Source organism: Panthera leo, chromosome A3 (assembly GCF_018350215.1).
Source record: "Panthera leo isolate Ple1 chromosome A3, P.leo_Ple1_pat1.1, whole genome shotgun sequence".
Classification (NCBI taxonomy): Eukaryota; Metazoa; Chordata; class Mammalia; order Carnivora; family Felidae; genus Panthera; species Panthera leo.
Window position 1 is genome coordinate 47,654,236 of NC_056681.1, and position 25,573 is coordinate 47,679,808.

General features: G+C 40.6%; 1 protein-coding gene across 6 annotated transcripts in view; it reads right to left on the reverse strand.

The window, feature by feature from the left end:
• Positions 1 to 25,573, reverse strand: part of CD93 (CD93 molecule) — a 33,692-nt gene that overhangs the window by 3,565 nt on the left and 4,554 nt on the right. The window contains exons 2-3 of one of the 6 annotated variants that reach the window (XM_042931764.1): positions 8,316 to 8,443; positions 511 to 582 (exon numbers count right to left, since the gene is read on the reverse strand). In XM_042931764.1, coding sequence (XP_042787698.1) covers positions 521 to 582; positions 8,316 to 8,443 — 190 coding nt within the window. In that variant the 3' untranslated portion in view covers positions 511 to 520. Of the gene's footprint in view, positions 1 to 510; positions 583 to 8,315; positions 8,444 to 17,767; positions 18,065 to 20,332; positions 20,749 to 25,573 lie in introns of those variants that run through there. The other 5 variants (XM_042931765.1, XM_042931762.1, XM_042931763.1 and 2 more) reach the window with 5 other exon arrangements.

The following is a 25,573-nucleotide window of genomic DNA, read 5'->3' on the forward strand; positions in this document are numbered from 1 at the left end:
TACTCTGGGCTCAAGGTGGCCAACATTTGAGTCTGTTACTCAGAAATTCCACTTCTACCCACAGGCCTGCAGGTATTTGAGGCTTCCTCAAGCTTTTGAGGGAGAGGAAAGGGAGTGGATCCCCACTGAGGGAGCTTCAGGTCCTGCTCACCTGCATCCAGAGCCAGCCCACCCATGGGGAGATGGGGAAGCATTCAGTCCACACCCAAGTCCTTGTGAATACTTTCCAGAGTGAGAATAATTCTGAAGCCAGATTCCAGAGGAGCACTGGCAAGGACTCCTCATCAGGGTTTCTTCTTCTTCGGAAGGGGTTTCTGGGACATTTAGTAAAATCCATCTTTCCAGAGTCCCTCAAAGGGCTCTCCAGAACATGAGGAACCATGGCACCCTTCCTTGTCTTATTCCACGGAAGAAATGATTTTCCTTGGAACTGGTTGTTGCTTTTATGGTCACTTCTGGTGACCAGCTGGCTACTGAAGAACCTTGGAGCCAACAGATGCAAGGGAAAGTTCTGGCAGCATTATTCATGGTGCAAATTAAAAACTCCAACTGGTTCTACAGCAAGCAGATAAATGCACACAGCTGAAAATAAAGTAAATGCAGAACTTGAAATATGCCACAGAAACATTCTGTAATTCTCTATTTTCTCACAATGTGTGCCCTTTCTGTTCTTTTGCCTGTAGTTCTGAGCTTGGACATCATTTTCATATTTTATCTTGTAATCTAAAAGTACTTATTTTGTTGGGAATAAAGCAATCTTTGAATCTGGGGGAAAATAATAATTGAAAAAAAAAATTTGACTTCCTAATTCTGAGAAAGTGGCCCAGCATCTTTCCAAGTAGTTGAAAACATCATTCGAATGAGATATTCTCCTGGGCTCAGTAGAACTGACAAAGATGTGGACACCCTACCCCCAGAATATTTGGGCATTGCTGCCTCTAGCAGAGCGGAAGATAGCTTGGGTTGGAAACAGGGTGGCCCTGCTGTGATGCAGGCTGAGGAAGAGGAGGGAGACAGTAGACTCCTGCAGGCTTGTCCCTCAACATGTGATCCCCAGACAAGCATTCTCACCTGGAAGTTTGTTAGAGAAATGTCTCTGACTCCTCCCCATGGCTTCTGAATCAGAATCTGCCTTTGACAAGATCCTGGGGGTTGGTACACACAAGTCCCCCAGCATGGTTGTGCCTGAGGAGGAACCAGGAAGGCAACTGAATGGCCTCATTGAGATGAGAAGCTCCTTGCCCTGCCCTCCATTAGAGTTTCAATGATCCTCTCTAGGTGTGCGGAAAGGTGCTCCTAAGACCATTAACATCAAAATTATGTCTTCTCCTGTAAACACCATTCATCACCATGGGACTTGTCAGCAAAGCAGATTCTGGGCCCAGCCCAGTCCTCCTGAATCGGAAACTCCAGGGGTTGAGCCCAACCATCTGGATTTGAGCATGTATTTCTGGGGATTCTGATGTATACCCATGAGAACCACGGGCTCATGGTGTATGAGATATGAATGAAAGTGGCCTCTAAGGCTCTGAGCACATCCTCACCATCCCACCTCATCTCCTGTGCTTTCCACTCTGGGTCCTGGCTCTGCCAACACATCCATAGACCCTGAAACCACAGTTCTTGGCTCCAAGGCCACATCTAACCCAAATCTTATTGTAATTAAATAGTAGAGATAAACTTTTAAGCCAATCAAGTTGGAATTAGTAGAATTTAGCCACAAAGAAGAAGGTACAGCAGGCATCACTATCATGAGGCTGAAAGTCATGCATTGGGATAAAAGCAGAAAGATTGAAGAAATCCAAGATGCTAAAAGCATTAAGAACTCATAGCCCCACTCATGAACAATCAACCCCTGGAATTCTTGTTAGGGGAGATAAATCAATCTTCTGATTCCACCACTATAATTGGATTTCTGTTACATGCAACCAGTCACATGCCTAGTTGGTACAAATTTGAATAAATTAAAGTATAGCTTCCTGGATTGCCATTTATCTGATCTAATTTCTTTAAATTTCAAGGCCTGACCCCTATTTTTAGTCAAATACATCATTTAATAGTATCTTCTATATGTTCATTAGGTCATATCCCTTAAACCAGGGGTCAACAAAGAAGGGTAGATAGTCAATATTTTAGGTGTTGCCGGTCATTTTGTCTCTGCCATCATAGATGAAAGCAGCCATAGGCAATATGTAAATGAATGAAAGTGTTGTGTCCCAATAAAACTTTATTTGTATACCTTGAATTTTTTTACAACGTTCTCATGTCATGAAATATTTTTCTTCTTTTGATTTTTGCCTAACTATTAAAACATGTAAAAACCATTTTTAGCTCATGGGCCTTATGAAAACAGGCAGCAGGCCAGATTGGGCCTACAGGTCATAGTTTGCTGATCCCTGCCTTAAACACATTAAAAAAGAAAAATCCCAGATGACATAGACCTTACTTATAAGAGTTTTCTCTAATTCAAAGAAGATATGCAGACAGAAAGGTAAAAACCCAACAACTGAAGTAGTACTTATTCAAATGTAAGGGGCAGTGGCAGAGAGGGGACCCCAGCTCTAAATTTTGCCCCATTATGGATGTATTTATCACTGCTGCACAAATCTGGTGGGTGAAAAAGAGGTTACAGTCAGAAGGAAAAAAGGAGAAAGGAGAAGCCAGAGTGTTTAAGAAGTTGGAGTTGGGGAAAGATGAATTAAAATGACTGGAGGCTTTGAACTGCAAAGAGAGAGAAATACTGTTCAGTTCTTTCAGTTCAAGGCCACAAAGATTCCCCATGGCTCCCAGACAGAGTTGGCCTTGCCTTGACTGATCCCCATCAGGTACTTGGAACCCTCAGTCATGTAGTTTCCAGTAAGTTGTGAGCCTAGGCTTAACATCCCCCTCCATGTTCTGAACTCACCACATCCAAGGCAGAAACAAGCCCTTTCCATCTTTGGTTACTTAATTAGCTCAATCTGGTCTGCTGCACAGGTGCTTCTGTCCCATGAATTAGTTCATACAAGGTTGGCAAATGGGAGCCAAGGTCACTGTCCTGCAGACATATACTAGTTCAGACACTGTTTTTCATGCACTTTTAGAAATCACTTTTTGGTGATACTATTTTACAGAACAAAGCTACATTAAAAAAAAAAAAACTTGGAAATATCTATGATTTAGTTATAATCTTAGTATGCAAGGGAATATGTTAGTTTCCTATTGCTACAGTAGCCAACTACCATGAATTAGTAGTTTAAAACAATACACATTTATTATCTTAACAGTTCCTTCTGGATGTAAGAAGTTCAAAATCAAGGTATGGTAAGGCCATGTTCCTTCTGGAGAATCTAGGGGAGAACATTCCAGCTTTTGGAGGTTGTCTGCATTTCCTGTCCCATGGTCCACTCTGTCTTCAAAGCCAACAGCTTAGTACCTGCCAATCTCTCTCTTCAACCTTTGCTTTGGTTGTTGTATCTCTTTCTTTGACTTTTCTATCTCCCTCTTCCATATTTTAAGGAATTTGTGATTACAATTGGGCCCACCAGACTGAGGCTGTAGATCCAAAGATAATAAAGGGTTAATAATAAAACCAAGGAAAAAATCATTTTGTTGAAATGACATAATAACCCTAACATTTCTGATTTTTACATAGGTCAAATACATCAAAGATATTATCTGGACCATGTTTCATGAAATCTTCAGGGGCTTATAAATGACATGAATTAAAAACACCATTCATCTTTCTGACCCTAACTTTATTACTTAAAAGTATCATTTCAAAAAAAATTCATTTCTGAATTTCATTCAATTTTTTAAATTTCACTAAGACTTAAAATTACAAAATAGTATGCTGATTCCTGGGGCAGATGAATGAGAAGTACAATGTCATAAATCCTCAAAGAGGATTTCTTGGCCAGGTGTAATTGTGGCACCTCACTTACCACAGCAGAGTGTCAGAAATCCACATCCACACATCTTTTGTCTGTCATCTGAATTGGATGCACCTGGATTTAGCAGCAAATCTGTGTCTCTCAAATTGGTTGGCAAGGCCGCCAAACCTGAGTTTAAAAGGTTCAATTTACTTATAATACCACATATTCCTTTTTTTTTCTTAATTTAATGATAAGCAAGAGAATTTGAAGTAGGAGAAGAAAGACAAATGGAAATAAAAAGGTTCTGTGAGCTGTTCTCTTCACAGATTTGGTTTGCCCTATGCCTCTCCAGAAGCCAGAGCTGGATTCAAGATCTAAAGCTTCGATGTCTACTCACTCAATGACATCAGTGTGGGTGGTCTGACCCCACATAGTTGTCTGTGGCTTCCACAGTGACCAGCACATTCTTTATTGCTCACTTTCAATTCCCTTCTCTCAGCAATTAATTTTACTTTTAAGACAGTCACCTCCCCTAGCCAAACCATTGAAAGATGGAAATACCATCTTGTCTTCTAAAAAGGCACATACCTTAAACCACTGGAAAACCTGAAACATGGTAAAAGGCTATGTCAGTTTTTCCTCCAGTTTCAGAGTTGGTACAGAGCAGTGCTGTTGAACTTGAGCAATGTTTATGGCAAAAATAAGTGATCAGAAGCAGGAAAGCACTGCAAAGAATAACAGTCCTTCATTTATGGAGAGATTTTATTTGCTTTAGCAATCTAATAGACGGAAAGAAAATTTCTGTTAACAGGAATGTCACCCAGCAGGGTGCCTGGTAATAAAAATGTCACCATCAACTATGTTGTAAGAACATAGTTCTTGTAAGAACAACTATGTTGTTTTTTTCTATATTTTGCCACTGACATTTTCTAACCCTTTAAAAGGAAGTGCAGTATACCCTTATCCACAGGATGAGTTTGTCTCTGACGTGTCAAGGCTCTGGCAAGACAGTCTTGTGAAATGCAGCATCAAATTAGAAACAGCCCAGGTGTTCCTCAGTAGTTAAAAGGATACATGGATACATGAATTGTGGTATGTCCATTCAATGGAATTCTATTGAGCAATTAGGAGGAATAAACACACAACAGTAGGGATGAATCTAAAAAGCATTGTACTGAATGAAAACAGATTTACATACAAGAGTAAGCTCTGATTCCATTTTTCACAAAGTTTTCTAAAAAACTAATCAATGGTGGGGAAAAAAATTTAGAGTAGCAGTTGCCTCTAGTGAGAGCCTGGGGCTGGGTGTGTGGTCACAATTGACCGAGAAGCAGGGTGAGGAAACTTTCTGGGGTGATGGTCATGTTCCTTACTTTGATAAGGATGTGAGTTATGAAGGTGTCCATATTTGTCAAAAGTCACAGAATGGTATGCCTAAAATGTATACATTTAATTGTATGTAAATTTTACCTCATAAGAAAAACATAACCATAAACAATTATTGGACTCTAGTTAGTGGCATGTGCTAAAGTGTTTAGGATGAAGTGTACTGATGTCTGCAATTTACTTTAAAATTCACCCAAAATAAGATGTACCAATAGGTGTATAGATGGGTAGGCATGTGATAAAATAATTACAGTGCAATATTAGTGGTAGAATCTGGGTGGGTGTATAGATGCTCACTTACATGTTAGAACATTTTCATAACAAAATGTCAGAAAAATGGCATTGCTAGGGGAGTATACCCTCTTTCCATTAAACATTTTTCACTAACTTGAGGGAGACTCACTTTGCTCCATTGACAAATAACAATCTTGAATATGCAATAAGCATTTGCTTTAGGCACTAGGTGGATGTCCATCTGTGTGACACCTGTAATAGCAACCACAGCGGCTGTTCTGTGATTTCATCCTTCTTTAAGTCAGGGAATAGTTTAAGAACAGCCACAAGAAGAGCCTTGTGAAGGCCCCGGTTCATCCACCCAGCAGGATGACACCCATACTGTCATCCCTCCGGGAAGTTGCAGCAGCTTTGAGGTTCCTTCTAATCAGCTCCTATGTGCTCTTCCAAGGCTGTTTCACTCTTCCCCTTCATGAGCCTTCCTTCCATGTAAACTCTTTCTTTAGTATTCCTAAGGAACTTCCTGGAAGCTTTCCCCTCCCATCTTCCATCTCTACACCCTAGCCACTTCCCTCCACTCAGCTCCTGAGCGGTCTGACCCACATTGCCCTGGGCGGCTGTGCCAGCTGCTCCTCATTGTAGCTGTCTTCGATCTCCCACTTTGTATGTCTGTGCCTTTCTTACTCCTTATCAGCACCATGCCCAAGCCACCACTGCTTCACCCTTTTTATTTCCACCACCTGCCATTTCCCTTATCTCATCCATCAAATATATTTATTTTATTCCTCAGTTAATGTTTGAAAGCATGTAAATATACATACATACACATACTTGTGTACACACATGTGCATGCACACACACATAGGTGGTAATCACATATTTATTTTGTTTACTTATCTTCTCTCTATCTGCTCCATAGGGTGGGCATCATGTCCATGTTATTTACTTATGCTTAGATGTAGAGCATGATGGCCATCACACATTTTAGGCTTAGAATAGATATCACTTGTTTGAATGAATAATTACTTCTGTTCATCTCAGCCTGTTCTGGTCCTTATGTATTCAAATACTTGAGCTTAAAAGCCTAGCTCAAGCTCCAACATTTAAAAAATAATAAGTCTATTATTTTTATTGCTCTTTTTGGTACATCTGCTTCTCAACTGATTTGTAAGCTCTCTGCAGGCTACAACTAAATCTAATATCCCTATTACAATATTTTATGTATAGTAGGAAATCTTAACCATCTATCAAGTGATTATTTTCTTTTTTTTTAATTTTTTTTAACGTTTATTTATTTTTGAGACAGAGAGAGACAGAGCATGAACAGGGGAGGGGCAGAGAGAGAGGGAAACACAGAATCTGAAACAGGCTCCAGGCTCTGAGCTGTCAGCACAGAGCCTGACGCGGGGCTCGAACTCACGGACCGTGAGATCATGACCTGAGCCGAAGTTGGACGCTTAACCAACCAAGCCACCCAGGCACCCCTCAAGTGATTATTTTCTGTCTAAGAGAAGATTTTTTGTCTTCGTTTTTTTATTTAGCTGACACACTAAATTACATTAGTTTTAGGTGTATAAAATAGTGATTTGACAATTCTATATGTCATGCTATGCTCACCACAGTGTAGCTACCCCCTGTCACCATATAGTGCTATTAAGTACCTTCAGTGTACCACTTAGTACATTCCCTGTGCTATACATTTCATCTCTGTGACTTTTTCATTCTATAACTGGAAGCTTGTATCTCCCACCTCCTTCACCCATTTCGCCCATCCAACCAACCAACTCCCTCCCTGCTGGAAACCATCATACAGTTCTCTGTATTTATGGGTCTGTTTCTGCTTTTTATTTGTTTACTTCTTTGTTTTGTTCTTTAGATTACACATATAAATGAAATCACATAGAATTTATCTGACTTATTTCATTTAGCATAATACCCTCTAGGTCCATTGTGTTGTTAGAAATGGTAAGATCTCATTATTTTTTTATGGTTGAATAAAACTCCATCTGTAAATATCACATCTTCTTTATCCATTCATCTATCAGCGGACACTTGAGTTACTTCCATATCTTGATTATTATTAATAATGTTGCAATAAACATGAGGGTACCTATATCTTTTTGAATTCGTGTTTTCATTCTCTTTGGGCAAATACCAAGTAGTAGAATTATTGGATCATATAGTGATTCTATTTTTAATTTTTAAAGGAACTGCCATACCGTTTCCCACAGTGGCTGCACTAGTTTGCCTTCCCAACAACAGTGCATGAGGGTTAGCTTGCAACTGGTTTTACTAGTCAATGTCTCATGCCACTGCAAAACCTTCTCTGATTTTTTTCAGAAATTAAATACATGATGGTTTTAGTAAACTTCAGAATATAGTGCCCACAGGAGCCACAAACATTCAGGGAGGATTTAAAGAAGTACAGAATCTAGAGCTCTGAGGACTTCTGTTTTATCGAACTCTTAGAATATTACTGGATCCTCTCACGGCCCTCCCCCAACACTCCTTCATTTCAGTGCAAGCAAATGAGCAGATTAAACAAGCAAATTCTGGAGGTGAGCTGCCTGGTGTCTTCATCGTGGGCAGGGACAGGGACAGAGCCAGACCTAGGCCTTAGTGAAGTCTGGTGCAGACCCTCTCCAGTCCCTTTCTAGAGCTGACTCTTGGAGCAAGGCCCCTCTCTGTGCCACAGTTTCCTCCTCTGTGCAGTGAGGATGAAAGCCACCTTCAGCAATGTGTCTCAGAACCCGCCTAGGAGAAGATTCTTAATGGCTTTCTCAGCTACATTATACAGTGTTTATAAACTTCTTACCCTTCCATCCTTTGGCACCCACTTACCAATAGTCCAAGTCCTAGGACGCTTCTGGAGATGAGAAGGGCTGCTGAGGTCTTGGATACCAATGGTTACTGGGAGACTCTCACAGGGATCCAGGTGGCAGAAGGAGATGGTGCTGGCAAGGCCAAAGCTGAGGAAGGGGATGTGCAAGGAAGAGACAGCATGGGAAGTCCCATTCAACCAGAGAGACAGATAAGCACATTGGCAGAGGGAGACCAGTGAGCTTACTGAGCTCTCGGTACCTGCCTTTGATGCAAGGTTCCATTTCATTTAGCAACTGGCATGAATTTAAAGATCCATTGATTGGTATGTTTCAATCTGTACTTGTTTTGCAGCCAATGTTCTGAGATGTGCGCATGTCTGCACACACACACACACACACACACACACACACACACACCACATGTACCCTCCCCCATTCTTACCTCCACCAGGCCCCTTCCACACAGTTTGGTATCTACTCTGTCCTAAACTAGCTCTTAATAGATTTCAATCAGAGTAAAATAAAACTCCCTGCTTTCCTTTTTATTGATCCAGGGTAAACAAAGTTCATCTCTTTGAATGATACAATTTATACTGTGCCTAGTAAAATAACCAGAATTGTGTTTCCTTGTTATAGTCTTTCACCAACATCTAGGGAGTGACATGGCTTTGAGAGCAAAGTTATGGGGAATCAGATAGGCTTCAGTTTAAATCTTGGTTCTGATAGCTGTGACAATGGACAAATTGCTTAAATGTCATTAAGCTTTAATTTCTCTACCTATAAATCGAGCATAATTCATAGTGTCTAGTGCATAATGAAGACATTTAGCACAATACCAAGCATATAGGATGGGCCCAAATAATCATTACTACTATTCGCTCTGTTTTCATGATAGCTAGGACCTCTGAGTCTCGGTTTCCCTTCCCTTTCAAAGTAAAGATAAAAGCCACATCCTAGGGTTAGATGACACAATACAGGTGACACAATCAAGGTTACTCTGAACTCCTGGGTCTGCCTCATGGACATCCAGGATGGGCAGTGGAACCAGGCAGGTGTATGGGAAAGTGTCAGGCATTTGTTACAGAGAAAATAGATGTTGCTGCTTATGCTACTGTCAGCAATTATACTGCTATTAAATTCCTATCCAGACCTTGTTGGCAAGGAATTGTTATGAAGATCCATGGTCCTCAAATCTTAAAGCTTACTGGGATGTGTGATCATCTTCAATAATCTATACATCAAGGTCATACAAAACTCCTGGACAAATCTTCAGTTTTAATCCAAAATTATTGTGTCAAACTTCATTTATTTAGATGGGATATAGGAGGATGTGTTTGTCTTGTTGGGAGAGAAAAAGTGAGTCTGAAAATGTGAAAAAAATTGAATTAGAGAATGTTTTAAATGGCAGTGTGGCAGACACTTTATGACACCCTCCTTTCCCGATCCACAAGCCCTACACTTTAATGTCCCTTCCAGTGCTTGGGCTAGAGAAGGTCATGTTGTCCAATTCTAGCCAACTGAGCATAAAAACACGTGATGAGTGACTTGGAGGGTTCTTCAAAAATGACAAGCTTAGGATCTGGTTTTGGGAAAACAAAACAAAACACTAGTAATAATACTTCTGGACAAAATATGAAAAACAGCCATTTGAAGGCACTGGGACATGACCAAAACCAGGCAGAAGCTGCAGGGATTTAACCCTTTGAAGAAGGAAATTACTTTGGATGATATCCATGTTATTCATACTTTCCCTGAACATACCCCCAATTCACAGAACGTGGGGTAACTAAAACACTTGTAGGCAGTCTTGTGTTATTGGCTGGAAGTGTCAAAAGATGGATTTCAGGGTTTACACAGCTGGATATTAAGATGGTAATTTTGGAAAACAGGAAGCCACAGGGAAGAGTCCCAGATCATCTAAATATAAGCTCCACTTAAAGCTTTGACTAACCCCATGAAATACATGCAGGAAGGAGAATCCAAGAAGCCCAGTGGAAATTAACAGACAGATGAATGAAAAGGCTGAGCATATATGTCTTCCACTGACCACCACAGGGGAGGCAGAGTTTAAAGTTTAAGTATCACCAAGTTAGGAGGGCTTGGTAAACACCTGGGCTTTTCACTGAAATCCCCCAAAAAGCCATACTTTAGAAGTAAAGATTATATCCCAGAACTAAGGAATTTACTCTAGGATTAAGGGGAGAAAACACAAAATATACATACCCTAATAAAGCATAAAACCAAGTCTTCACAAGTTCTGTGTAATCAACCAAGAATTTAACAGCCTGGTAGAATAAAAGTCAAATTCACAGAACAGAGGGAAATTATACAAACGAGAGCCTCCAAGGTATGTCAAAGTCTGCCATAAAATTTAAAATACTAGATGTAAAAAGAAACAGGAAAAAATGACTCATGATTAAAAAAAGAGAGAGAGAACGCTATCAACGAAACAGGTGTTAAAATGAGTCAAAAAGTGTAATTAACAGATAAAAACTATAAAGAAACTATTATAAGCATATTCAAAGAGTTAAGGAAAAGATAATCATATTGAGTAAACGATAAATCTCAGCAAATAAATGAAAGCTAAAAAAGGAAATTCTAGTACTGAAAATTACAATATCTGAAATGAAAACTTTACATTATGATATAGGAAATGGTAGGGAGATAAGTCAGTAAACTTATGAATTTGAATATAACTCAGTAGAAATCAATCAGTATGAAGAATAGAAAGATACATAGATTCAGAAAGAATAAATAAAGCTTCAATAATAAGAAATTGGAGTCTTAGATGCAGAGAAGACAGAGAAAGAATGTAACAATAAAGTATTTGATGAAGTATTTCCCAAATTTCCCAAATTTTGTTAAAATTTTAGTTCCAAGAATTTTAGTGAGCCCCAAGCAGGTAAGTACAGAGAAAACCATAATTATGTCTCTTATGGCCAAATTGATGAAAAGGAACAATAAGGGGAATATCTTGAAAGTAGCTAGAGAAAAACAAACTGATGTCTTATCAGAAACAATGAAAACCAGAAGACAATGAGACAATATCATTAAAGTAGTTAAACAAACAATAAAGCTACTGTCAACACAAAATATTATGCCCAGATAAAATATTCTTCAAGGATGGAGAAGAAGTAAATACATTTTCAAATAAAAGAAAACTAAGATAATCCAGTGCTGGCAGATGTGCACTGTAATAGTGCTAAAGGAAGCTCTCAGGTGACAGGAAATGACACCTCATGAAAATTGGGATGACATCCAAAATGGTAAATATGTGAATAATTACAAAAGATAACATTTACTCAACTCCCTCAAAAACAACTGACAATTTAAAGCAAAGACTATGACATTGTATTGTAGGATTTATAAGTTCTGTAGATATAAAACACATGACCAAAAAAATACAAAAGACAGGCATAATAGAATTATACTGTTTTAAGTCCTTGTTATTTCATACAAGGTGGTACAGTATTAATTCTAAACAGACTGTGATTAGATATAATTTCTAAAGCAACAATAAAATAATAATATTCAGGTATATCTGTAAATACCCACGGGAAGTCCGTCTACAGGCTGAAATTTTCAAGCTTGACTATAGGTAATTGCAAAGACTTTAGCTAATGGGTGTCATGGGCGAAGCTGCCCTCCCACAATGGACTTGAGGCATGGCCAGTGCACTGCAGTCTCTGAATGGGGGTGCAGTCAGGACTCAGGACCCCCTGGATGGAGCTGCTCCCTACATATTTGCATTCCTAGCCCTGGATGCCTTCATTCCTAGGTCTGTTTATCTGAGGGCCTGGACAGAGGTCTTTTTCCTGTACCTCGGCTGAGGTTTCCTTATGGGCAAGGCTGGGAGCCAAGGAGAATCTTGAAGACTTTTCCCCACTCTGACTCAGTCCACTCCTGGCCTTCCCCTTCTCTGACTCTACCTCCTCATAACCCATAAAACTTCTGGAGCCTTTTGTTCAGGGCTTCCTCCACAGTGAGACCACTCCCATGCTTGTGTTGATTTAGCTGACCCCTTACCCATGCAACTCCATGGGAGAAAATGGAACAGGGGTTCAGCACTTTCTCCCGTTTTAGATACTTGCATATACTGTCTTAGTAAGTGATTAAAGGCTTCATTGCTTACTTAGTTTTTTAATTTTTTTAAATGTTTATTTATTTTGAGAGAGAGAGAGAAAGCTCAGGAAGGAGAGGGGCACAGAGAGAGGAAGAGAGAGAATACCAAGCAGGTTCCACGCTGCCAACACAGAGCCCCATGTGGTGCTTGAAACCACAAGCAATGAGACCATTACCTGAGCCAAAATCAAGAGTTGACACTTAACCAACTGAACCATCCAGGCACCCCTCTTTCATTTTGCCTTATTGTTGTTTTAATCAGCTACTCCAACACCTGACAGATTCTCTCTCTCTCTCTTTTTCCAGCTCAGCTGAACTCCTGACACCCAACAGAAAAATAAAAATGCACTAGTAAAATATACTGAAAATTTAAAACTTCTCTTAATGGGTGGAAAGACAAGCCACAGCCTGGGAAATATCATCAAAACAAATATCTGAAAAAGAAATGTTACCCAAAATATACAGAAAACTTTTAAAACTCAACAATAAGACTATAAATAATCCATTTTTTTAAATGGGCAAAAGACCTGAACAGACACTTCATCAGAGAAGATACACAGATAGCAAGTAAGTGTCTGAAAAGACGTTCCACATCATGTCATCAAGGAAATGCAAACTAAAACAACAATAAGATACCACTACACACCTATTAGATTAGCCAAAATCCAGAGCACTAACAATACCACGTGCTGGCAAGGATGTGGAGCAACAGGAGATCTCATCCATTGCTAGTGGAAAGGCAAGATGAAACAGTTTCTTTGAAAAGCAGTTGGGCTGTTTCTTATAAAACTAAACATACTCTTATCATCTGACCCAGTAAGCACACTCCTAGGTTTTTTACCCACCAAATGGTTTGAAAACTTATGTCCACACAAACACCTACACACAAAAGTTTATATTTTATTGATAATGTAAAACTTGGAAACAACCAGTATGTCCTAAGGTGAACAGATAAACTGTACTACATACTGACAATGGAGTATTATTCTATATTAAAAAGAAATGAGCTATCAATCCATGAAAGACATGGAGGAACTTTAAATACTAAGCCATAGCATAGCCATATTGCTAAGCCAATCTTAAAAATCTATGTACTATATGATTATATCTATATGACTTTCTAGGAAAAGCCAAACTGTTGAGACAGTAAAAGATCAATTTTTGCCAGGGCTTCAGAGGGGAGGAAAGAGGGAGAGGTGAACAAGTGGAGCACAGGGTTTTTTTTAGGGCAGTGAATACTCTGCATGACACTGTAATGATGAATACATGTCATCACACATTTTTCAAAGCCCATAGAATATGCAACAGAAAAAGTGAAATGTTAACTGTGGACTCTGGGTAATAATAATGTGTCAATATTGGCATATCAAGTGTACCAAATGTCCCACATCAATGCAGAATGTTAATAACAGGGAAAGTGTTGGGTTAAGTGTTGAAAGATTATACGGGAACTCTTTGGATTTTCAGCTCAATTCTTCCATAACCCTAAAACTGCTCAAAAAAAATGTCTAGTAATTAAAAAAAAGAATACTTGATTAACCCAAAATAAAACAAGAAAAGAAAAAAAAAAAAAAACAGGCAAGAGAGGCAGAAAACAAACAACAAAATGATAGGCCTAAACCTAGTAAACTGATTCCATCAATATGATTTTCTTGAAGCAAAAGTAATGCATTGTGATAGAAAGGAGGGTGTTTGTCTCTGGGGTAAGAAACGACTGAAGGGAGCTTGGGATGTGTGCCAGGTAATGGCATGTTCTGTGTCTTGATTGGAGAGATGATGATAGGGTGTATGCATTCATCAAAACTCATCAGATTGTATAGTCTGGATTGGTACCTTTCTCAGCAGGTAGATCTTACTTCAAAATTTAAAACAAGAAAAGAAAAAGGGACTGCCTTGGTGGGTCATGCCATAAACATGAAGTTGAAAGCCACAGGTTGGTGATGAAGGACCAAAAAGATTGGAAGACCCCTGAGAGCAGGGGCCCTAGAGTCCCCACCTCTGAACTCTTTATCAAGTGAGAGAAATAAGCATAATGTCAGCCCGGCTTTATTACGTGCAGTCAAATTCACTGCTAAATATTGTGAGTTTGCTTCACATACAAGTGGAACCAGAATAAAATACCCAGAACAGATACTGATTCATTTCCATTCATGTAAGAATTATTTGTAATTCATATCTGTTTTACAAAATAGCATATAAGCATTGAGATAAGTGTCTTAAAAGGTGAATTTTTAGTTAGGCTAAACAGCTTAGCTGAAAATCTCTCATCAAACTCATTTCCCCAATGAATATTTATTTATTTATTTATTTATTTATTTATTTATTTATTTATGGTTTGTTTTCTTGTTTGTTCAACTAACTCATGAGTTGATTCTAGACCTTCTGACTCCAAATTTTGAAATAACAAGGCCCAAATGAACTATTTTTTTCTGTGCTCAAAAAGGATAAATGCCTCATGGTGAAGACCATTCATCATGTATCTAAAGTTAACAAACAACACTTAATTTCAGCCACAGAGCATTAAGCATCAAATCTAGTCTCTGTGAGCATTAAAGAAGTCATTCTGGGCATCTGGTCTTCTCTGTGCAATGCAAAAAAGTATCTTAATGAAAGGCCATGACTTTCCGGCTGACACTGGTTTCACTTCCAACTTGGCATCTGCAGTAACCAAGAGCTTTTCTAAAGTTGTTTTTACTTATGAATTTTAATAACATAAAAGTTGTTTCCGTAGTAAAAAGCTGCTTTCCTAAAAGTACTCGGCTTAAAGCCAAAGGGTAGGGTTTGACTGGCCATCTCAAAGAAGGAAATGTGTAGTTAGATGATTTACAGGAGTGAAGAAGGGGGGTGGTGATAAAAGAAATAACCCAATAATGGGAAGTCCATATTCCTTATATGGGAGAGGAAAGTGGGTGTGGAGCAGACAAGATATTTTCTTCATGGTATTATTGAATGTTTTGATGGAGGTCAGCAAAATGAAGGGGATTAATATTTCTTGTGCTACCTTGGAGAGAGGTAGAGAGAAGACTGGTCATAGAAGAGGTACCTCCCCAATCATTAAAGCTGAGTGCAAGATATAGACAAGTAACCAGCATTGGAGACAATTCATACGGTTCAAGGCTAACTTCAGAGTCATTCATTTTTTATTACCTCTGCAATAATGAAGCCCAACTCAATCATGGTTCCCTGTTCCATAAAAAATACAGATCACAACTTATAAACTTTTATTTTTATCTATAACATCACTAACCAAGAGTTTAAAGTCAACTTAATGATGGTTTCCAGAGGAGAGGAGCTGGGGAGATGGATGAAATAGGAGAAGGCGATTAAGAGTACACTTTTCATGATGAGCTCTGACTAATGTCTCGAATTGCTGGATCATTATATTGTGCACCTGAAACTAATATAACACTGTATGTTAACTATATTGGAGTTAAAATAAAAAACTTAAGAAATATAAAAAATAAAATAAACTTAATGAGGTGTAATTTATATACAATAAAATGTACCCATTTTATAGGTATGGTTTGATGAGTTTTGATAAATACAAACACTCATGTAACCACCACCCAATCAAAACAGAATTTTTTTTTTCCCGTGAAGTTCCCTCAAGGTCCTTTGTGATCAGTTCTCATTCCACTGTCATATAACCACTGATCTACTTTCTAGCATGACAGAATAGTGTTACCCAGTCTAGAATTTCATAGAAATGGAATCATGTGAGTTATAGTCTCATGTGTCTGGTTTACTCTGCAAAACATAATACTTTTGAAATTTACCCATGTCATTGTTGTGTATAACAAAAGTCTTCCTCCTCTTCTCCTTCTTCTCCTTCACCTCTTCCTCCTTCCCTTCCTTCCTTCCTCCTCCTTCTCCTCCTCCTTCCTCTTCCTTTTCGTCTTCTTCAGAATATTTCACTGTATGGTAAAAAGCTCAATCTTTATCCATTCACCTGATGATGAATTTTTAGGTAGTTTGCAGGTTGAGCCTCCATAAATAAACCTCCTGTGAGTATCTGTGGTCAAGAGTTTGTATAGATGATGGTTCCATTTCCCTTGAGTAAATATCTAAGAGGAGACTGCTACATCATACATGTATATTCAGGTTTTTAAGAAACTAGTCTATAGTTTTGAAAAGATTGCTGCATTCCCATGGGCTTACATGACAGCCTCAGTGGAGAAGTAGCCTTTGAGGGCAAGGCACAACTACAGGGTGATTTGCACATGCTTTGTTCCCTCCTCCTCCTTTGCCATACACAAACACATCATTTTGATCCAGACAGAAGATGGATGACCACTCTGGGGATCAGTGAGGGTGTGGTCGTGGGATCTGCCCTCAGATCATGGTGAGTTGCAGGTGGCACGATCTCTCTGGGGATGGCAGGCAGCTTTGTAGAGATTCCAGTCCCAGTACTTGTGTGTGTGTCAGTGTGTGTCTGTGTGTGTCTCTGTATGTGTGTGTCAGGGGAATGCACAAGCTTAAGTATGTTCATTTGGACATAAAATATTATTAAAACTACCCACAATTGCTTCATGCTCCACCTTTCTTATCTTGAATAGGTTGAGAGGACAACCAGTCTAGCTTGTTGCTGGTTGACACTTTTTCAATTATAGCTCCCATTCATGTTAATTGAAGGCAGTGAAACCTAGTGATCAAGACTGACACCACCAGCTTCCATCCCTACTTCATCAGCTGGCATCTGTGTGACCATGGGCAGGTTTCTCACTTCCCTGTCTAAAGTGAGAATAGTAATAGGGCCTGTTTCTCAATCAATAAATACTATTTTCACATCCAGTAAGTAGTAAAAGTTAAATGAATGGTTTCCCCTATGTGGTTTTAATAACATGTCACATGAAATAATATATCCAGTTGGTCTTTAATTTAAAGAATATTTATTATTCAACTATGTGTGAAGCACTGTGTGAGGCACAATAAAGATGCAGTCCCTTCCCTCTAGCACCTTATAATCTCTTAGGAGGCCATAGTCACTGAGCCAGCACTTGAGAATTAAGTGATTGAGGACATTAGATAGAACAATCCAGAAAGAGAACCCCTTTCTTAGAGTCCTGATTCCTCCTGAGAAAATCAGTCTGACTTGTGGAAGAAGGAAGGGGTGTCTCAGCTGGATGTAAGGGACAGGTGAAGATGCTGCCAGTGCTTAACCTGTAGCCCTTAGGCTTTTCACTGTGTGCGGGTCAAATCCCATCTGCCTGTGCCCCATCCCTGTACCTGATGGCTTCCTCAGCCCTTCTGCCCATATGTTTGGTAGTCTGGAAGTGCCAGCAATTACTCACCACCACCCCTGAGGGCAGCCGCCTCCCCACTACAGACAGGAATCGGTGTATGAATACCCTGGTTCCCTTGTCCTGCAGGTGGAATGACCCCTCTGGGTTTAATACATTTCCTAGAACTTCCATGGTTACATGACTCTACCAATGTTCCTCATACTTCTAAGGAAAGTACTTGCTTTGGAATCCTTGTATCCAGCTCTGCTTTTGGGAGTTGGAGTGAAAGGAGCCTGGAGGCCAGATGGACATTAAGGTGACAGTCCAGGGGAACTGTAGTGAAGGCTTGAGTATAGGCAGAATCCTGAGACAGACACGGTCAGGCTGAGCAGACTGTGAAGGGACAGTTGATGGTCTCTGCCTGCTGGTAGGGGAGAGAGAGGTCACAGATGTCAAGGGTGCAAACAGGACCACCCAGGGGTAGCATTGGCTCACCCTGCCTGTTATACTGCTCCAATGCCCTACTCTCTCACCATTCAACACTTATTGAGCACCACTGTATGCCAGGCCCTGGTCTAGATGCCTGGGGTGTGTCAAAGACCACTGGCCTTCTGGAGCTTGCATATATATAAATATGGATGATAAATAATGCATCGTAATTATGAAAGGAAATTATAAGCTATGTTAGAAGGCATCCAGTGCATTGAAAAAAAGCAGGCCGAGCAAGCATCCCTGGGAGGCTGGAGAGAAGGAACATAACCCACTGAGACAGAACAGAAAGGTGGAAAGTATGGAAGAAAAGTCAGGAGACACAGAAAAGAGAACCACCTACAAATTGTTTCCAGAATAAGAGAGTCAAGAGAAAAGACAAGAGACATGCTCACAATAGTAAGAGAAGAAAATTGCCCTAAACTGAATAAAGCAGAGGTTCTCCAGGAAACAGCAGCAGCTTCACCTGGAAACCTGTCAGAAATGTAAATTCTCGGGCTTCATCCCCAACGTGCTGACTCAGAAACTCTGGGCTGAGGCCAGCTCTGTGGGCTTCAGCATCCCTTGTGGGATTTAGCACCCCTTCAGCACCCCAACACACACATGTTCAAGTTCACAAAGTGCCAGAATAAAGCACCCTCCCGAGATGGGAATGTTCTAGCACAGGCAGGATGGGAAGAAGGACCACATCTGTACACCTGACATGAAACCTCAGAACACAAAAGGAAGTGAGAAAATAATAAAAGCATTCAGCAGTAGAATAGAAAAGAAAACAAATTGCTTGTGAAGGAAAATAATCGTATGACATCAGCCTTCACACCAGGAACAGCCTGCGAGAATGCAAGGGCTCCGTATCTACAGCGTTCCTGAGGATGATAGTTTACAGGCAGTCCCCAACTTACCATCACTCCACCTAGGTTTTAGGCTTTATGACAGTGTGAAAGCAATACATATTCGGTATAAACCACACTTTGAATTTCATATTTTGATCTTTTCCCAGGCTAGTGATATGAGTTACAATCCTCTCTCATGATGCTGGGCAGGGGTAGCTCCCACTCAGCCACACCATCACCAGGGTCAACAAATGGTCCACTGACAACCATTCTGCTTTTCATTTTTAGTGCAGTACTCCATAAATTATATGTGATAGTCAGCACTTTATTATAACATAAGCCTTGGGTTAGTTGATTTGGCTCAACTGTAGGCTAATGTAAGTATTCCAAACATGTTTAAGGTAGGCTAGGCTAAGGCATGATGTTGGGGGGCGGCAGGAGGTCAGGCATATTAAATGCATTTTTAACTTACAATATTTTCAACTTACAATAGCTTTACTGGCATGAAACCCCATTGTAAATCAAGGAAAATCTGTATATTACAGAAATCATTATCCAGGTAAGCCATCATTCAGTCGGGAAAAGAAGTATTTCCAGTAGCACAAGGTTGCAGCAAATCTAGTCTTCAATGGCCCCCTCAGTAAAAGACAAAAAACAACCAACCAGAACACTTGGTATTTAGCTCCACTCCTGTGAAATCCAAGAGCACTTGGAATTAGGGGAGGGGGAGTGGAGAAGGAGATCATGTACAATTCGTAGCATCTAAATAGGTGTTGATCATAAAAATGTATAGAAATCAAACAGTAAAATTCAGATGCAGTGAAGGTGGGTGATAGTGTTGGAGGTTAGTGTAGTTTGAGAAGAAGAGAGAAGAAATCACAGATTGCTACGATTCTTGTCATTTCTTTTTTCAGGGAGAAGGATATAGCTATTAATTAACATTAGATATCAATGGAGAAATACAGGTTTAAGTATATGAGGCAAAAATTGAGATGAATCATTTGAAGAATACAATCAGTCCTTACAAATTTCCATACTATTAAGGTAGAAAATAGACAAAGAAATGTCAATCAAGCCAATAATTGATTAAAAAGAGAGAAAAAGAGAGAGAGAAAGAGAATAGAAGCACCAAAAACACATTAAAAATAGAATAAACAAAATAAGCTGCTGCAAATTTACTAGTAATCTCAGTAACTGTGAATAGGTTAAATCTCCCATTAAAAGACAAAGATTTTTGATTGGATAAAATGAGGGGGAAATCCAGCTTTGTTTTTACAAGAGACAAACAAAGGAGACACAAAGAAGCTGAACATTTGTTTTTAATTTTTTAAAAATGAAAAAGTATTCAACAAATGTAACCAATTAATCAGGTATATCAGTTGTGATAGACAAAATATAATTGATATGAACTTGTTAAGAAAGGTATACTTCATATTGGTAAAGCATCTGACAAATACATATCAATCACTTAACCACACAGTTTTAAGTAGAAAGCAAAACCGGTAGAAAGGTCAGCAAAGTCACACCACCATGAGAGAAGATGACAGGGACAAAGTCAATGGAAGAGCCTGATGTGGTCAACATGCAGAACCTGCACGCAGTGCCCACGCTGTGACCAGAGAAGGCAGGCCAGGATGCCCAGAGGTCATCTGCTTGGGGTGCCCATGCTGTGACCAGAGGAGGCAGGCTGGTACATCCAGGGGTCATCAGCTTGGGGTGCCCACACTGTGACCAGAGAAGGCAGACCAGGATGCCCAGGTCATCTGCTTGGGAGGGCAGATGATAGCTTTGACAAGAAAGTGAAACACTTGATTTGTGACATAATGTTTTTGGGAAAGGAAGACCCTGGTGAAACAGGGTAAAAGGCACAATTATTTGCTCTACCTCACAAATTTTATTATTTTCATTTGTTATTTGAACATAGAAGGATTTCTACAGCACACAAGTCATCAATCAGCTTAACATTATGATATGAATTATGTGGACAGGCATAAAACGTGAAGTGGGAGAGATAAGCAGTGCTTCGCAGGAAGAGCTGGCAGGATCATGATACAAAGGGCATTGGTCTTCATCCAAACTCGGCGAAACAGAGCTATGCCTTCTGTGAGTGTGGTCAAGGAGGTTACAGATGGCAGTGAGGACAAATGGCCCCCAAATATCTCAAACTGAAGTGGAGATGTGTGAATGGTGACCCAATGACCTTGCTGAGTCATCCTTTACCTTGCTGTTCTCTCTTTCCCTCTCTCTCTCTCTCTCCCTCCCATCTCTCTGCTCTCTCCTTTTTTTAAATCTCTGTTTCTTCTATTCCTTCCTTCCCTTCTTGCATTCCTTCCTTTCTTTCTCCTTCATTCCTTCCCTCCATTTCTTCCTCCTTTCTTCCCTCTCCTTCTTTCTGTCTGTCTCTCTCTCTCTTTCCTTCCTTCCTTCCTTCCTTCCTTCTTTCTTTCTAACCACGCAGTTGAATTCTATGGACCAGTTTCAACCAGAAGAGAAGATCAACATCCAAGTCAATGGTGACAGATTTCAAATAAAAACCCCCAAACTAGAATTTGGGGTTGGGCAGCAGCTCAAGGTGCTGCAGTTGTGGGGACCCAGAGGCTCAGGTGAGGACATGTATGTGCAGCCCCGTGAAGAGCATCCTGTCAATTCAGGCTCCCTGGGAGTGGTTGCTGGCCTCATGGGTTATCCTGGCTCTTTCATTTCTTTGCTCTCCTTTGCTCACTTTTCACCACTTACCTGTCCATCATTTCCTCCACAAAGGATGGCCTGGGGGTATAAGGAAGCTGTGAAGGGCTAATGGAGACTTAGAGTATGCGGGTTTATTTCCTGTGCTCTGTCCCCTCTTACTGAATAAATTTAAGAGTAGGTTGAGAACTTGATATGTTCATCCATCCATGTTAAACTCCCTGGTGTGTGCATGATACATATGTGAGTCTTATATTTTAATCTACATGTCATCTGTTACAAATGGACTTTGTTGTGCAATAAATATAACTCTGTATAAATTGAATTTCCTTGTAAATGATTCATATTTGAAATATTTATCTAATATTTGTTATTTTAGTTAGCAGATAGCAAAAGTCACCAAGAGACGTTAAATTTGGCATTTTTGTTCATGGGCTTTTCCTAAATTAGGAAACACCAGCCTTGGGTTTTTCTGTATGAAAGAGAACAATGTTGAAATTGTGGTGTGTGTGTGTGTGTGTGTGTGTGTGTGTGTGTTGGGGAGCAGCGATGGTTGTTTATGTTAAGATATAATTTCCAAATGTATTTTGTCACTCACTGGACTGCTAACAGGATCAGCTTTCTTTAACTCTAAGAAACGAATGGTCATCGCACGTGTCCTGTCCATCTTCAGGACAGCAGGATCCTATCCAAGCCTTGTTCTTACCCAGCACCATCCAAGAGGCAGGCAGGCTCAGATCTGAACACCTGCTGCCCTGGCATCCAGCCACAGTGAGATTCATGCAGCCAAGCTGGAGGGGATCAGGTTTGCCTGTCCAATGAGTTAAACAAACTAAAAAGGCTTTGCTGACAAAGTGGTGACAAATGCTCCTATGCTAATTAGGGAATGGTGTGCTCACATCACACCAGTTGTACATGTTTAATCCTGCACCAGGTGTCCCCTGTGCAGTTAAAATGATGTGGGGAATTAAACAGGCAGAGAGGCATGGGGCAGTAGACTCCAGGTCAGAAGAAAATATCTGGAAGCATGGAGTCCGGCCTGGCTGGGTTCAGCAGCTAGGACCCAGGACACACTGTGGCCCCATCCCTCTGAATGTCCCTGTTCCTGTGGACAGGGCCTTGCCCCAACCTAGCTGCTTTGGGGTCAGTATCACAACCAGTAGGTAGAGATGCAGAAGTGGAGCAGCCAAAGTACATTTTTTTAGCAGCTCTTTGAGAAGGGAAACAGATATGCTTAATGGCCATGAATGTAAGTCCTGCAGTGTATCTTGAGTTGTTATGAAATAGATTGAAACAAGGTGACAACAACTGCAGTCCAGAGTTTATTAGGTTAGGCATGTGACATAAAACACAAAGGATGGCAGGCTTGCTGCTTGTCGAGGCAGACTCGATATGGCCCTTGGTTTCTCAGAGTTCCGAGGCCCTGTGCATCAGCCAAGCCTGCCCTCCCCCCCCCCCCCGGGAAACAGTCGGGCCCAGGACAGAAAGACGCCCTGCACAGAAATCCCACGATGGCAGAATTAGTGGAACAAATTTCAAATACACAGATTTAAAAATACTAAATTCTCATCTAGCATTTGTGAAGTGATGACTGACATTTACAGTCCCATTGAGTGTCATAGAACAAGGCCTTGCAAACAACCTAATTCAAGCTTCAGTCAAATGTGCACCAAGAACCCAGTCCAGAAGAATGTTGGGCAAGATTTGTGGAAAGAAAATGCTTGCCCCCTTACAGATAAAGAGGAACAATGTGAGAAAGATATTCTAGAGTTTCTTCCTAGAGTAGATGCGCATGATCCCCAAGAACAGGTCAAAACACAATTCACTTTTTAAAAGAGCACTTCAGCGTGTATTAGTTTTGAGAATCTGGAACAGAATATGGTATTTGATTACAGAATATGTGGAGAATTCTGATTATCGGCTTTTTTGTTTGTTTGTTTTGGTTGACAAATGCCACAAACCACATGGCTATAAGCAGTAGGTTTTGCAGCCAGACAGGGACAGATGTTTTCAAGGATCATATCTCGGATTCCCATGCTAATCTATTGTTTAAGGTGATGGAAACATGGAGGGGACATTACACCATTTTGCAGCTGCTAGAAAGCCATGCTTTCCTGTTTTCCTGATTTAGACAATGGAGAAGCTAAGGAGAAAAATAATAGGAAAAGGCTGTCCTATATTTGCTTTTAAAAATGTGTTACTTTGAATGTAGTACATTTTTGGGAATCAAAACTCCTCTGTTCTCAGTTTTCACAGAAACGTTTATGGGAAAGAGGGTTGGAATAAAATCAGCTAGTGATCACATCTATATTTTCCAAAGGTAACGTTCAGTGATAAAAGTGCAGGTGCCACCAGAATGAGTTCAAACAGGGGCTCCTGACTGAAACATAAGAATAGTAACACACATATGTGTGTTTCAGGGACAAAGATTCATTTCCAACTTAATTCTTCCTGTACTGTGCACATACAACGCTCACATACATGTTTAACTTTTTATTCCACCTTTTTGTCTAATCACGGACAGGATGTTAGCCTGCATCCCTCCCGTTCTTAAGGCAGAACCCACTTAAGTCACCCACTTGATGCTGAAGGGAAAACACGATGTGGATGTGTGGTGCCAGATGCCACAATTATGATGATCAGGCATGTGGGTGAACGAAAGGGACACCTGCAAGGCCATCTTTTGCCTCAAGGTCATGATGTTGAGCAGGGGTGGGTGCATCCTACAAAAGACCTCACTGGGTCCAACTCTTTCAAAGGCATTTTCAGATAATTGCCCCACCTTTGCTTTTTACACTCCTCAGATTCTGGAGCGAGGCTTGTCCAGCATCACATGTTCAAATGAACAAGAAAAAAGAGCAGTGATTATCTCTAAGTTCGGGAATGAACATAGTGGGCTGCATGTTTTAGGAGTCATTCTCCCTTTCAATTATCTGCCTTGGGAGATGGAGAGAGGGGAGAGGGTGAGTTTCTTCCTAATATAAATTGTCCAAGAGCATCCTAGAATTATTGAACTATGGGAAATTCTATTTGGGCAAAAGTATCCATTGTCTTTAAGCCTGTTGCCAAATGGACCTGTCACCCTTTCTCCATCACCCTGGCCATTCTGCTGCTCTGCAGGTCAGGGACAGAACAGCCCTCAGTCTGCCCCAGCCCAGCCCAGGCACACAGTTGGAGGAGTCTGTGCACAGCAGAGTCTACCTCTCCCATGCTCCAACCCCTCCACTTCTCAGGCCGTGTCATGGCCGAGCCACCCGGGGAGCTTCTGTATATATAAATGGACAGTTTGCCGACAACTAGTTTGTCAATGGCCATGTGGCCAGTGGTTCATCCACTGCTGGGTCCCCATCTCCCCAAACAGTAGTTCACATCCCTCATACAAAATGGCAGCAGAATCAAAGGGGAGAACAGTATTTGTTCGAGGCCAGTGGTTTTCATTAGATAAGATCATCCAATTCAGGGATCTTGGCCACTGGTTGGAGCTTCCGGGAGAGAAGGTAGGGCTCATCTGCTCACGAACGGACTGATTCTGCTAGAGGGGATTTGGGGAATTATTTATCGGTCCATTTCTCCCCTTGTGTGTTTCACAGTGGGTATCTACAGTCTGCCTGTCATCAGGGATAGGGCTTCACATTCCCACGCACAGAGGGATTTGAACACAAAAGTCAAAAATGGGGCTGGGCAGTAGAAGAAGTCAGACTGTAAAAATGAGAGAGCATGTTTGAGGACCTCAGCCAGTACAAGGTCCCACAGGCCCTCAGAGGGACTTAGGGGAAGCCTAAATAGGAAGGTCTTCTTTCCCCTAGTGATAAGGGTAGAACTGTAAAAGCCTGGAGGCAAAGCTGTTGAATTTGCAGTTAGTTCAAGTAAGTGCACATATTGTCAGCAATGTCTCTGGCCAGCTCTGAGTAGTGGCGTGGTTGGTT